Source organism: Trachurus japonicus, chromosome 19, assembly GCF_045865225.1.
Source record: "Trachurus japonicus isolate A0001 chromosome 19, Traja_1.0".
In the NCBI taxonomy this organism is placed as follows: Eukaryota; Metazoa; Chordata; class Actinopteri; order Carangiformes; family Carangidae; genus Trachurus; species Trachurus japonicus.
The window spans coordinates 5,109,247-5,125,161 of NC_140925.1; the positions used below are offsets into that span (position 1 = coordinate 5,109,247).

At 41.1% G+C, this 15,915-nt stretch overlaps 1 protein-coding gene across 1 annotated transcript in view; it reads left to right on the forward strand.

Moving 5' to 3' along the window:
• The first annotated feature begins 2,974 nt into the window (after nucleotides 1-2,974).
• The window catches only part of LOC146967218 (rho GTPase-activating protein 44-like), a 97,907-nt gene continuing 84,966 nt past the window's right edge, over nucleotides 2,975-15,915 (forward strand). The window contains exon 1 of the mRNA XM_085761550.1: nucleotides 2,975-3,045. Coding sequence (XP_085617676.1) covers nucleotides 2,993-3,045 — 53 coding nt within the window. The 5' untranslated portion in view covers nucleotides 2,975-2,992. The remainder of the gene's footprint in view (nucleotides 3,046-15,915) is intronic.

Here is a 15,915-nt window from a genome sequence, read left to right on the forward strand (position 1 = left end):
CACAAGGGGGCAGTTGTCGGTCTGAGAAGTGAAGCTCACTTCCGCGTTCAAAAAACTGCAATCCCCTCGGATTCCTCTGGGGGCTGGTGTCAGAAGGGAGCATTCCCCATAGACCCCCATGTTAAAATCGCCGACTTTACATCCTCAGTAAACATGTTAAAAGCCTGGTGTCAGAACGTTTTTTCGTCTCAATCGATAGTTTCTACCCCCGCACACACTCTGAGGGGGGTGAATTTTTTTTTAACTCTATAGTTTTACTGTTATTAGGTTAAAATTCTGGCCAATCAGGGCGCGGAAACGTTGAGTGACAGGTCCGAGCAGCTCCGTGGACAGCTGCTTCGAGGCCAGTGGGCGGGTTCTCGGCTGGCCAATCCAACATGGCGCTGTTCAGGCCGCCATATTTGAGTCACAAAAACGACTCCCCAAAACCAATGGGTGACGTCACGGACGCTACGTCCATTCTTTTTACAGTCTATGCTCCAGCAGCAGCAGCAGCTCTGCTTCCTCCTCTTCTTCTTCCGCTGCTGCTGCTGCTCCAAACAATAAGCATCGGCTCATTGGCGCCATCTATGAATTTCACTGTTAATTCACCATGTTAATATTGAAAACTGTTCCATGTTTTTGTTTTAATGCAGCTATTTTGCATAGATTTGATTGTTCTTCTGCATTGGTTTAAATTGGTTATTGTGACCCAGAGCCTCTGTATGAGAAAGTCACAGAACTAACAGGAACAACAACAACAAAAAAGGTGCAAAATGAAGCCCTAAAGACAGGCTTAATAATTACAGAGAGATGCTAATTTACTTTAAAGAGATGCAAACAAACCAAAAACTGTTGGAAAATTACCAAAAGAGATGCAAAATGACCCCAAAGACAGGCTAAACAAATACAAACCGACATAATATAACAAAAACCGCAACAAATAGATACAAAGAGACACAAAATAACCAATACATACACAAAACAGCAGCAAATAGATGCAAAATTACCTTAAAGAGACACAAACTAACCTAAATTTATCAGAAAAATACATTTTAAAAAAAGGAGATGCAAAGTGGTCTAAAGAAAGGCTAAACAACTACAAATGGGTTTATAGTTTCCATAACTAGACACAAAATGACCAAAAACTGATTTAATATTTATTAGTTTATTTATTTCACAAACATACTTCTGTTTTATTGCCACATTTTTGCATTTGTCTGTTTTTAGTGTTGTTTGCATGCAATTTATTCCGATATCTCTGTGTATCTCGACAACAGAGAGCAACGATCAATGAGGCCTGCTGGTTTATTACAGGTTTAGTTAGTTTGCTGTGATTTAGATAAGATGATTGATTAAGTTAGGTATGTTGCTTATCTGTTGATAATTATGTTATGATTAACACTAAGTGCCATTTTTATTTTTATTTTGAAGTTTAACTCACCTCTGCTGACCTCTTCTGGCTGGAAGATAAAAGACCTTAGGCTAGTTCTTTTTTATTATAAGGTAGATTTGTTTTGTTGACAGTTTCAATAATTTCATCCATTAAACATTATGATGTTGTTGTTGTTGTTGTTGTATTGTTTTCTCAGCTCATGTTTTGCACTGTGTGGACTCCGACACTGCAGCTGAAACATCACAGAGCTTCACCACAGTTTCCTTCTGGACTTGTCACTCACAGCCACAAGATGATGCTGTTCGCCTGCACAAACCACATCACTGCAAACACAAAAACCTACAACACAACCAATCCAGCTGTGGTTTGAAACCTGTCATTCATTCATTCATTCATTCATTCATTCATTCATTCATTCATTGAAAACTTCTGTAAACATGTTAATGAAAACTCACCTGAACTGCCATTAAAGATGATACAGATTATAAACAACACCCTCATGAATATTACTGACATTTTCTTTTTGCAAGCTACAAATGGACCAATTGGTGAATGATTAGGTTATTACGCCTGACATTTCACATCAGATAACAAACCTGCAAAACAGCCATTAATCCAGATGTCACTTGATTATGAATTTGGAAGCTATTTGATACCAATGGCATTTAATAAAACAGTTTTAATCTAGGAACAAATTAGATTAGAGTCATTCAAAATGCATTATTTTATACGTTTTATTCATTGTTTTTAATGAATGAATAGCTTATTTGTTACTGATTAGATTCCACAATTTGCAATATACAGTATACCCTTATTTATGAACTACATTTTCCAGCATAAAAGCTTTGCATTAAAAGATTTTTATTGATTTAATTACTATAAATGTTTAATATATGCAGAGCTGTATGCATTATGTTATTATGCTTGACATTTCACATCAGATAACAAACCTGCAAAACAGTCATTAATCCAGATGTGATTTGATTATGAATTGGGAAACTATTTGATGCCACTGACATTTAATAAAACAGTTTTAATCTAGAAACAAATCAGATTAGAGCCATTCAAAAAGCATTATTTTATACATTTTATTAATAGTTTTTTAACGAATGAATAGCCTAATTATTATTGATTTGAGACAATGGTTTAAAAATTAAGTTTATGCGCTGATGAACGACATTTTGCAGCCTAAAAGCTTTGCATAAAAAATGTATTGATTTAGTTACTATAAATGTTTAATAGCCTATGTGGAGCTGTACTACATTTCCCATGATGCATTGGCAGGGAGCGTCGTGTCGCCAGCGAGCTGTCAGTGCTGGGGGAGAGAGAGGGAGAGAGAAATTGGTCCAGCATCTCTGGAGCAGCGGAGCGGAGCGGATGACAGAGACACACCGACCGTCCTCATCAGCACAATGAGGAGGAATTAGCTCAGCGACCGTCGCCGCCGCCGCCGTTCGTGTTTCTCGCCGCCGCCGCGATGCACAAAGTGGATGTTTAAAAGACTTGAACCTCCTCGTCTGCCATAGATCAGCGCTGGGAGATCTGACTTTATTCCATCAATGAGATACAGTATGTGGAGTGGCTCTACCGCCCGGTGGTAACGCAGAAAAACACAAGATGAAGAAGCAGTTCAACCGAATGAGACAGCTCGCCAACCAAACCGTGGGCAGGTAAGACGTGGATTTTTTTTTTCTAATGTTTTTTTTTTTTTTTTTTAAATTCCCGGTACATTGACGACACGCAGCAGCAGCAGTCGGGGAGCTTTAACTGGCTCCGGCTCAAACAGCCAAAGCAGGAATTTGTCGCTTGCATTGGGGCTGGCTGGCAGGCAGGGTATACAGTATTCAGTCATTCACTCGATGGGCTTTTGCTGCTGCTCAGCTCAGCTGGTTTGATTTGCACAAAGCATTAACTGTCAGTGTAGGTCACAGATGCCGCCGTGAACGTTGTGTGATTGATTGAGCCCAGCAGGGAGGAACATATCCGCACACAGATGAGGAGGGCGCAGACATGGTACCCAAGGAAGCAGGGCTGCTGCTGCTGCCCACACTGACCAATGACATGAGGGCTCAGGGCGGTCCCCGGGCACCCTGCTGAGGGGGGGTCAGGACACGGATCACCATGGATGGATTACCACACAGGCCTACTGGGCATATTGTTTGAAAGTCATAGAGAGCTCAGTATAAAGACGACTAAACGACCGTGGTCAGATGACAAACAAGCCCAAAGGGACGCAAATCGACCATAAATAGCAAAAAAAATTGATGTAAAATTATGTAAAAAGAACAAAATTAGACGTAAGGACGAAAAAAAAACTACAAAACAACCATAACGAGATAGAAAATGATTTGAAAGAGATACAAAATGATCCTAAATAGATGCAAAATAGCAACAAAGACATTGAAAAATGATCATAAAGACTCAAATGACAACCAGGAAAAGACGCAGAAAGAACACAAGATGAAAAACCAATCATGAAAATAACAAAAATTAGATGCAAAATGATGTAAATCTACAATATCAAGAAACAAAATAAGCATAAAAAGAAAGAGAATGGTTCAAAAGAGATGGAAAATTATCATGTAAAGATGCAAAATAGCTCCAAGGAGATGAAAATGACTACAAAATGAGATAAATTACAACAAAGGTACCAAAAAACAACTGCAAAGAGTGACAACCTAACCAAAAATAAACACAGTGGGACGAGAACAATACAAAAATGTAATACAAAGAGATGACAAAAATGAAGACATGTTAAAAAGACAATGAAGGGCTAGCGGGCCTTTTACCTGTCTTACCTGTCTGCCTGGCTGCAGGAGGCTCAATCAGCTTCATTGAGCTGTGGAGAAAATCTTTGAGGCTGTAGTAAGGTACACAGGTCTGGACAATCCTGATAGCTGACTTCATGGTTTCCCTCCATGGATTTGGCTTAACAGAAACATGTAGACGTAGAATGAAAGGGGCTCAAGTATCGCGCCTTGGGGAACTCCAATCAATAATAATAATTCTATCATACATGCTCCTTTATCTGTGTGTTTTTCTTCCCTGGATGTTGAAATAAAGCGTAATGCAGAAGAGTTAGGGTCAGTTATGAGTTGAATTAATGGTGTTAGATGTTAGGTGTCCTTATCCTTAGTTGCACCCATTGGGAGGCCGACTGTCCCTGATGTGGGAAGCATTGTTGTAGCCTGGGAAATTACAGGTCTGGTTCCAGCTAAAAGTGACTTTTACTGTTCGGCGGTGTCAAGATACAGATAAGCTTCGTTTTTAATCCTGGAAATTGGAGTCTTGGAGTTTTGTTAAGTGAATCACATGCTGCACCATTCAAACACATCATGGTCGATGAATGCAGCAGAAGTGATTAATCCGGGGTAAATCCTGACCGCACGAGACGGCATCAGATAGTATGCAAATGTAAGAATACTTCAGATTAATGTGTTTAGGTTTATGTGATTTATCTGTTATCAGTTTGTCTGTTTTTCCTCCCCGTGAGGCTCGATGCTGCTGATAAATCCAGAGTTTGTTAATCTCTCAGTGGGGACCTGAGGCTCGTTAAAATGAAGTTAAAAAGTACATGACCCATTTTGGCTCTCATAGTTTGAAAACAGGCGCTACATGTCTCTTTAATTGCAATTTGATCCACATATCTCTAATCTCTGTCTTTCCTTTTTTCTGCTATACATGTGTGAAAGCCAGTTTTCTTAAAGGAGGTCATTGGTGCTGTAGCTTCTTTGAGCCCTGAGGTCAAATTAAAGCAGGTGAGGAGTAATCACAGGTTGAATTCCAGTGGAAGAGGTGTAGCTGCAACTGAGCTCGCAATAATTGTTGTTAAGTCTTTGTGCTTGCTTCTATTTATCCACCCCACCCTTACCTCTTAACTGAAAGTCAATGTCAACATTGCACCTGTGGCAATTTGGATCCAGTGTTGTTTAACCCCTTGTCATTGTTGCATATCAGTGATCTTAAAAACAGAATTTTCTCAGCTCAGTCACATCGATCCACGGCCTGTCACAGCTTGAAGAACACGCTCCGGGTTTATTATAATGCACACAATGCTGCTGCTGACTGCTGAGATGATGCAAGCGGCGCACCATAACCTGTTTGTTTTGCTTGGCTGACGGCGGTAACCGACAACGCTGGCACACACCGTGAGGGATTTCTGTGTCAAGTTATCTTGTAGCTACCTTGCTCACCCACACCCGCTGCAGGCAGAGGCGCTGATACAAATCAATGGAGAAGGTATTACTGCAGCTAATGCCCAGCAGAGTGGACTTGGCAGAGGTGTAAGAAACCCCTGGAGGACGTTTACCCATTACAGCAAAAATTACTGGAATCCTGCCTTACCGGTGCTCGAAGGGACAAAAAGCTCTAATGCACTCAAACAGATAAAACCAAACAATTATTCATAAGCGTATAAACGTGTGTGGAGAAGGAGAAGGCCAGGTGCTTGTTTATTGTTTCCCCTCATCTGCCTGAGAGCTCAGTGAGGCAGAACGTCCTGGTAATGAGTTTTAACCTGTATCATAAGAAGCAGAACAGCAGGGGCAATTAGTCATATTTAGAGGGTAGAGGCTCCAACACGACGCCTGACGGCTGGACACACAAGTAATTGGTGATATTTCCTCCACGACCTTGGCAGCCGTCGTCACCGTCCGGCTCTGTACTGTAATAAGGGAAGCTCAAGATGTTCTGTAATGGTGACCTCCTGTCCTACAGACACAAAACCAAATGTGTTGGACCCTCTGCAGCGCAACCAGGTGTCCAGTAATTAGCATTTTTGTGTGATCACTTAGCCCTTTATTTGATGTATGAACGATTATTCTGCAAAATCCTCAATTAGTATGCTAATGAGATTAAATCCATCCTAACACTATGAACAATATCTCATTAGCAAATGCATATAAAAGGCTTGAGTTTCTACAATAACGTCAAAATAGAAGAAAAACTGTTGGATTCATCATCAATAATCAGCTCTGACAGCTTCACTACATCCAGTAAACAAGTAGTTTGGCTCTTAACTTACTCCAAAACCACAGCATGTCATTTTTACTCTTTGATTTTTCTATCTACTAAACCACAGTGATGTAACGTGTTGATTGGTGAGTTTTAAAGGTGCTGATGGGTGTGTTTACCGATCTGAAGCTAAGTGAATTGTTCCCTGGGTTGTAAGACTAGAGTAGACTAATAATGTTCTTACCTAACAAGACAAAATAAGCAGAAAGAAAATGAATAACCCACTAAAATAGTTTGATCAACTCTCTCAGGAACGTATTGTGGAGAACTGATCCCACTGATCTGATATAGATGATCAAATCACATCTCAGTTGAGTGCCTACTGTTGTTGCTGTTGTTACTCCATCCATGCTACAAACAAATACCTGTTGCCAACAGACATGCTGCAGCACAGACTTACACACATGACAACCTCTGTTCTGACTCCACCACAGATCTCTGCCATTTTAAGAATTTATTTCCTATAATATGACTATATTCTTCTTCAATATCTATTTATTCACCAGCTTTGACATGACTCTACAATATGCGGCTTATATGCGGCTTATAAAAGCTATAAATTGCAGTAATGTGTCCCCAGTAACAAGTGAATTTCAGAAGTTTATCCAACCTATTTTACATCAATTGCATTGTTTTTCCTCCGTCAATTGTATTCGAAACCTCAGATGCTCATTTGTTTCCGTTCGTTTTCTCTCTGTTCCAGGGATTGGATTTGGATTGCGGCTCGGGGAATATTTATACGCTCTATCTATATCGGTTTTCTGTGCCGTTATTTACTGTTTAGAGAAACATTTGGAGCCTCTGAAACGTCCATCTGTCTTTATAGTGCAGCGAACGCAACGCGCACACGAGCATCATCCTCGAGCTAATGAAGCATCTCCCTCTCAGGACGACATTGCTGCATTGCTCCAGTTAGAGATATAGGTCAAGAGAGGTTCAGACACAGTTAAATTCATCTCCAAAAACAGTCGGCCTGCACCATAATCCTGTGTAATGCTGCGTAAACTGTGCGACTGAATGAAAATGTGTAACTCTCCGTGAGCTCAGCAGAGAGGTTATGGCAGGAAGGGGACAGACCTAATCCTCTTTTGGCTCTGTCACTTCTTCTGCTGAGTATTTTTAACTCATCTGCTCATTCACATATTTGTATTGCGTGGTGATTAAAAGGACACACAACGGCCGTTTGAGTTGTGAGTTTGCGGACAGAAAAAGTCTAACGCGCCCCTTCATAAAGCAGAAAATAGAAGCTGTAGTTCAGCTTCTGCCAAGGAGGCTGAAGAACGTCAAGGTGAGATAGAGCAGAAAATAGAAATACATCTATTAAAAAGATGCTGGAAAATGGATTTCTAATCTCCATCAACAGGCGGGGGAATTGTTTCATATTGTCAGGGTGTTGCATTCAGGCTGCAGGCGACGCAACTCCAGAGACCGTTGTTTGCATTTGCTCCATTTTGGTCTTAAAACCATTATCTGCTGTCAGTTTGTTAGCTTTGGTGATTGAAGACAGTGCAGTAAATTGCATGTACAAAACAGCAACAACATAAAAACAAACATGCAATGCCCTTAATGGCTTCATTACTTTTTTTGTTTTTTCCATTTCATGCATTATTGTCTCCTCTGTCATATTCGGGGCCGCAGGAGCAGGTTTCTGATTGATGGATGAACCCATGGCCGTGCAGCTCTCTGCTCCTGGTTCTCTGTGATCCCTGACAGCATGTTGTTGATGACTGGGCCTGGCTGTTACTTTCGTCCTCGCTTTTTTTCTTTATTTGAAACAGAAGCTGAAAACTCGTGTAACCAGCCGCGCTTGTTAGGCTGAATCCGACATTGTGACAGCAGGAGAGGGGCAGGATGAGCGGCCCTGCCCTGCAGTGGCCCTGAAACCCTCCCAGACCTCTGTGACACAGTTTAATCTGTCCCAGCTAAAAGCTAAACAGACGCTCAAGGGAGGAGAGACAAAGTGCAGAATCCACCCACCGCTAGTTTCGCAGCAAGTTCGATGGATGTGCATCGTCTGTTTTGATTTGTGCCCTCAAACACATTGGTCATACATACCAAGTGTGTCATGTCTGAAGGCTTGATGTGTTAATCATCAGCATGTCTGCAGCAGCACCGGGCCAGGAGGGAATGAAACATGCTAAATTACATTCTTACTCGTCTAGGGATGGGAATCAAGATCTGGTTCCAGTTGAGAATCAGTTCAAGCTTTTGCCTCAAGGAATCAAAGTCAAAGCCCAGTCGCTTTTCTGCTGTTTTGCTAACCCTCCTCTCGGCCATGTGCATTTGTTTTCAACAAAGCAAGCGAGAAATCAATCCATGGAGCGGTGGATAACGTTATTTATCATCTACCATGTTACCATGTGTAGCCTTATCTGTCATAAACAAGAGATTTATGGGTTACGGGTCGCGTTACGTTTGTGTATCGAGAGCTTGGTCGGAGGCTCTGATCTTACAAGGTTGGTTTTCAGCCAAGAGACGCTAGGTGGAAGGCAGAGAGTCTCCATTCTCCCTGGAACTAGTTACAAGTCATTAACTAATGGTTAAGCTAAAAATCCTGCATAGTTCCTCTTGAATGCTCAGCAATTCAGCTACTGATGTCTTCCTTTTAGTTCTGCATGTACAACAGCAATGGAGTAATGATGGTGGACAGGAGACAGAAGCATCCAAGGATGATGCTAACACCATGTTGTCTGCAGGTTAGTGTTGAAACACCAGTAATTTTAGTTTGCAGGCCGTTGTGTGAAATTTTAGCGAAGTGACCTGCTCAGCTGCATGGCCCAGTCCCCCCTCCCCCCTCAGGGTTAGCCTGCAGAAAATAGTTACAGAACCACAAAGGACAAAATGACACAGGAGAAAAGAGACTGTCACCGTGCAGTAACAAAGTTTGTTGTGAAAGCAGCTGTTTATCTTGTCCAGTGTTGACACTGAAAACGAGTGTAGACCGACTTTTTTCTCCAGCGAAAATCCAGAGGAACTGATAAAGAATTGGATTTGGTATCATTATTGATGTCCATCCTTGAATTGGAGGATTTTGCACCTTTGTGATTATACGTCAGATGCATAAGAAGTAGTGTGAGTCACTGACGCCCAGTGTTTTTCTTACGTGACTCGAACATTGATACCTGAACAATAGTTAATACAACACATCCACAGTCCTTCCCCCGGCCTTTTAAAAACCAAGGTTGAAAGACTCCAGCTGTGATGTCAATGCAATCTCAAAGTAGTTTTTGCTCTCAGCAGTATATTGACCCAGTGTTTGTGCAGAGTTTGCTGCTGATGGATTCGCTCTGACGTCGCTGGGTGTTGGTTTATTATTTGGCCCTGATCGGTCGTCAGTCGGTGACACATCTGTCCCGTCCATGTGAAGCTACAGTTCCAGCTGCTCGACATCCGAGTTCCTTCAGTCTTGTACTTGTTGTCTTTCCGTGTCATTGAACACAACACCATATTTACTTGAATGGCTTGTGTGAACTCAAGGACGTGGTTGTTGTGCCATCATTGCATCATATTTACATTCAGGCTCCTATTTTATTGCAGCTGAATCACAATAAAGCTCTTCTCATTTACATGTTTCTCTGTTTGTATGTTGTCAGAGAACAGAACGTTCTTTTACATGAGTGGACAATGTTTCACGCATTGTAAATTATGTGATCACTTCTCCTAGTTGGATGAAAATCAACTTTTATCTGAATTTGAAACAAACAAGTCCTGAATATTACCCTGAAGCCTAAATGTTCTAAGTATTATTTTTCATCTTTTACATAGCATGTCCATAGTGAAATTATTCATGATATTTAAAGTAGAGCTGTCAAGCAATTACAAAATCTAGTCGCATGAGTGTCGATAGTTAATTATTAATTGCAAATTAATTGTTTTGTATGTGTTCAGAAGTGTTTATTAATAGAATGGATGATTTCAGTGTCTGTCCCTTTGATTGCAAATGAACCACTGCTTGCCCCCGCCCCTTCTACCGATCCCAGGTAGGGGTGGTATTATGCAAATTCGAACATAGTTACATCATTATTAGACAAACGAGGGAACAGCTTGTAAAACCACATGGATTTCAATCTAGGGAGCCTGCAAATGACAGATTTTTGTGTCAATTCTCTCTTTTTTAGGGGCTGGAAGGCAAGAAAAACACCTAAATAAATGATAAAGAGCCTTCAAAAAGTGATATTTCCATAATAATGTCCCCTTTAAAGCCCTCACTTCATTTAGAATAACAAATATGCTCAAATAAAGACGTGACAGCTCCATCTGAGCGCTAACTGTTAGCAGAGGCTGTTTTAGCGTCATACCACAGCTGATTCATTTTTGGCTTCTGACTCAAACTGTGGGTCAGGTCAAAGGTCAGTATAACAGACCATGTGTTAATCCTGCATAAAATAATTACTGCATCAACTAGTTTAAAGTAAATCATGTGAATTCTGCACCCAGACTCTGAAAGTCTAGAGAAAGTGCTCAGTGACTCTCGCTGACTTGATTAATTGTCGATTTCCGTTACGACCACAAATCTGCAGGGAGGTTCTGACATTTGGATCCGGCCGGTGTGTGTGTGTGTTTGTGTGTCTGTGTCTTTGTGTGTGTGTGTGTGTGTGTGTGTGTGTGTGTGTGTGTGTGTGTGTGTGTGTGTGTGTGGGTGTTTGGTTCCTCACGGGTGAGAAATCCAGTCTGGAATCCCCCAACAGTCCCTCGCCTCCCGCTGCTTTGACGTCTCCTTGGCCGCGGCCCAGGGACCAGACACACACACTGTTGTCATGACCTCGCTGACGGCCCATCAGCATCGAGCTTCACTGTTATGCTTTTTTTTTTTTGTTCCTCTAGAAAAGAATCTGCTCGGTACAAATTAAAAGCTCCCTGTCTCGTATGTTTATGTCTGATTAGTACAAATGGCTCCATGGAGGTGAACATAAATTATCCTCCTTCCACTGCCGGACCATTGAGCTGAAAGATAATAAACCCATTTGTCAGACATGGTGCTATATACGTGTGTGTGTGTGTGTGTGTGTGTGTGTGTGTGTGTGTGTGTGTGTGTGTAAGTGCATGTGTGTTAATTCCAGCAGCATCCCCAGGATTTGATAATTGATTGCCCTTTATTCGGAGCATAATCAGTATTCATAGCGGAGCTGCTTGCTTGAGCTACAATGAAATGGTTCAGGTTAGTTTTAATGGCGGTGCAGGTCAGCGCCGGGTCGGCCGCTGCTGCACGGCGGCTCGGGGTGAGGAAAGGGTTAAAGAAGAGGCCGGACTAACAGGACCTGACGTGGGTGACATTATGTTTTACAGCGGGAAGTGTTGCATCTCTCCGGGCTCCGCCGAGGTGTTGATTCACAGTGGGAGGGTTTGGGTTTTTATTATGAGCATCATTAGAGGCATTACTGTCGGCCGGCGGAGATGTTTCTCTCTCACACACACACACACACACACACATACACAGGCTCGGTTGTACATGCATGTGTGTGTGTCCTACCTGTCCGTGTCGTCCTCATTAATCACGATGTTGGTGTGTTAATGAGCAGTCGGTAGCTGAGCCCTTTCTGCTAAAGCTTCACTGTAATTATCGCTTCACTTCACTTTTATTTAACTCATGACCACATACATACACATACACATACACGAGCACAAACATTAAACAATATCAATAATCAAACATAGCAAGTGGCAAGGCTGGACACGTTTTCCAGCTCTGATAATAAGAAAAAACAAAAATACAAAGGAAGGACGCTCTTCAAAAAGGCATTTATAAATAGTTATAAATAACTTTTAGTTTAGCAGCTTGTTGTAATAAAATCAGTTTGAATGTAGATGGGCAATTTACATAATACTTTGGCAGATATTTTTCTCTGAAATTCATTTTACACTCGAACAAAATGTGGATGTAATCGTCACAAAGATCTTTATACCTTCCAATGACTTTTGGTATTCTGGTGTTATTCACTCACAGGCCTGTCTAAACTTGTGATTTGGACATAATAAATACTTTTCTAGTTTAAACTCTTGTTTAAACTCTCTCTATATATATACATGAGTGTGAGAACAGCCTGTGATGAGGGAGGAGCATTAGCTTAGCTTAGCATAAAGACTGGAAACAGGGGGAAACGGCTAGCATAGCTGCATCAACAGTGTCTGGGCTGTTTTGCTGTCGTTGTAGGTATTTGGTTTGATTAGAGGAGGTTTATTTATAACAAATAAACACAAATCAGTAGCTAAACTGGTTTAGTATTATTATTATCATCACAATTTAAAAGTTTTGAGCAAAAAACTTGTGTCCTAAGGAGCGGCAGGATGTGGAGGGTTTGCGAGTTACTCAGTTAAAACCGACGCCTTGACCCTGGTTTGAGTCATTTGACGTTTTGATTTAAGGGAGTTAATGTTCATTTCCTGTCGGACGAAGATGGTTTTCTGAAGGCAGATGCGTCACTCTGCTAAATTTGTGAAGAATGAGAGTGAACTGTGTCTTCTTGTGGCTATAAATAAGCAACAGGTAGCTGTGAAGTGACGTCAAAGACAAAGTTGGAGGCTTTAAAGCTTCATATATGTTCATAATGTCACCTTCAGAGTCGGACATGCCTTCCTCCTGCTCCGACATCCTCATTAATCTGCGTCCTCCTCGCTGTCCTCTGGGTTTTGACGTCCTCTCCATCCTCCAGTGTAAACTTTACTTTGTGAAAGCGCAGCAACTTGTGAAGTGACGACGCTTTGACAGCTCTGCCCCGGAGCTAATTAGCATAGAAAGAGGAGATGAATTCGAAGGGGGTGGCTCTTTTGACTGAAATAACTTCCTTTGACACAAAGAAGGGCGGGGCGGTTGTGTGATTATATGCTCACCTCAAGGTCGTAGAAGTGGATCATGTTGGAGATTTAGTTACCTGTGGAGGAGGTTTGTGATTCTGCCAGTCAGTGTGAGACTTTTTTTGGGTAGAAAGTGGAATAAAGAAGAGTCGCAGCCAGGTTTTTCTTCTGTTTTGTGTTTTTTTTTTGTCTGGAAGTGTCTGCTCGTGTTCTTCTTCTGGGACATTGGGTCTGTGGGTGAAACCGAGGGAGTCACTAAGGGAGATGTCATTGCCAGTGGAGCGTTATTGAAGTCACTGGAGTGTGATGATGGAGACGCTGCTGCTGCTGCTGCTGCTGCTGCTGCTCCGGGATGTTTGCCGAGGAGCCGCGACACACAGATGCCCCAACCTCCTCCTCCTCCTCCTCCTCAGCTCCACTGCTGCTGCTGCTGCTTATGATTTCATTGTATATGGAAATATAATTTATCTTATTCACAAAGTTTATTCTTTTGTCTTTTTTTTTTTTTTACCTTGAACCGTCCCGGGAAGTCGGCGATGAGAACGATCATTTGCACATTCATCGACTTAACCCCGGCTCTATATGGTTCAAGGCTCAGCAGCATGAATGAACCCGGTGACACTGCTGGGTTTGGTCGGTCTCCTCTTCTACTTGTTCTTCTTTCATAGCGGTTTAGTTTGCCAGGAGTCGTGAGAAAGGTCTGAAGCGGCTGCTCTTGACCTACAGACCCAGAGCAGGCTGTAAAATTAGAATCAAGCCTCTTAGTGGATTCTCTCTCACTCTCTCTCTCACTCTCTGTGCGCTCGCTCTCATTTACATCCAGTGACGTGTTAACATGTTAAAGATGCACTTCACTCCTCCCATTCAATGGAAGCAGTATGTGGATGCAGATGAAAAGGAAAGAGAGGTGCTTATAATAGGTGTCAGAGTCAGTCCTCTGATCTGCTGCTAATGAAAAGGTTGCGTTAATTGCATAAGGGCTGCATTTGTTATAATAATATATCACTGTGTTGCTGTTATCTTGAAAAAAAAGTAACAAAGATGATCATTTATCACTTTATCAGTCGTGGCGTTCACATTTTAATTACTGTAGTAAATTAGGTGGTTAATTGATCGTTCACCAGTATTATATGCACATGGGAGGGTTTGGTGCTTTTCTCAGTTTTCTACATGTTCGGAAGTGAATAACAGAATATAAATATAAATATAAAAGGGTATATAGAATGCTTAGACAGTGGCTGTAAATAAAATCAAAGCGAGTTTATTATTATTATCAGATGAAAATGAGACCGTCAAAGTCGTCGAGGATTTAATTTAATTTCACATTTATTCCATTCATGGAGTACATGCATACATTTCTTTTTCTACATAACACCATAAATGGAAAGGAGCAGGAAGAAGAAAAATGTATGATACAGTACCTGCCCCTTTCTATAGTTATAATTACATTAGCTTAGATACCAAGCATAAACACCAATACCAAACACTATTTCAGACAATTAAAGATGAGGAAACATAGAATAATAACAAAAAACAGCAATGATCACAATATGTCTATGATTTTACTTTCAAATCATACACTTATTTTAACTTTTTCTCTTTCTTTTTCTCCTTCTTCTTTTTTCATAGGCACTTCTTTTTTAAACATCTTCTTAAACTGAGATATTCTTGTACAGCTTTTCAGTTTGTGAATGCCATAGTTTTACCACCTGCAACAGAAACACATTTGTTTTAATGTTTAACGTATGTTTAAAATCAAGCTTTAATCTGTTATCCTCTTCCTCAAGCTAGTCATAACTAACTTCCTCTGCCTCCTCTTAAGTTTGATGAATAGTTTTGACTCCTAATTTTGCAAAATATAATTTAAGTGGTGTCATGTAGAGACAGGAAACAACAGTTGACCCCAACGTGTTGTTGTCTCTTGTTAAACCGTCTCTCAGCTGGTGACGTAAATAAGTTTATATCTTTTGGGCCTTAAACTTACTTAGCATCACTCTATTGTAATAACTTTGAAGACTCCAATAAAACACTGGGAAGGGATGGATCTGAAGCAGGGTCGTCTTTTATTCACTCTCAGACAAAGTAGACACAAGTTAACGCCCCGAGTCACTCTACAAGATACAAAGTATATGAAAAAGAAAAAGTGTCGACAGAAGGGTAGAAGTGACTGACTTTCACATCATCTGAGTGTGGCTTATATACTGTTGTGTGTGTGACTTGGGTACTTTCCCATAGCTTGACCTTATCTTCAGCTAGATCCGTGATTTTAGCTAACATGCTATCCAAATGAAGCCCTTCTCCCAATACATTCGGAGAGGCTTCCCATAGACATACATGGGATTTTGTTATCCCGTTTCTTAGCTTAGCATGTTAGCCTTGTCACGTTTGCACTAGCATAACAACTTTCAACATAACACCAGGTGTTACAAGGGTCATACATAGTTCACTCTTGTCTCATGACTTTTGCCTTGTACTCCAAAAGGGCATGGTATGATTTTTGTAGGCCAATCAGTGATGGTAAAGCTATGGTGGAGTGAAACAGCATAAAACACAAGAAATAAGTATATTCTAACTATTTAAATCAACACATAGTAACATTAAAGCAGATAACAGCGGCACGGCCGTTTCGGCTAATGCTGTGTTCAAGGCAGGCTTTTGAAACCGTAAGTTACAGCTTCAAGTCACAACTACGTCTTGGTAGCGTTCCAGGTAACCCGTAGCTCGTGTTTTTACCG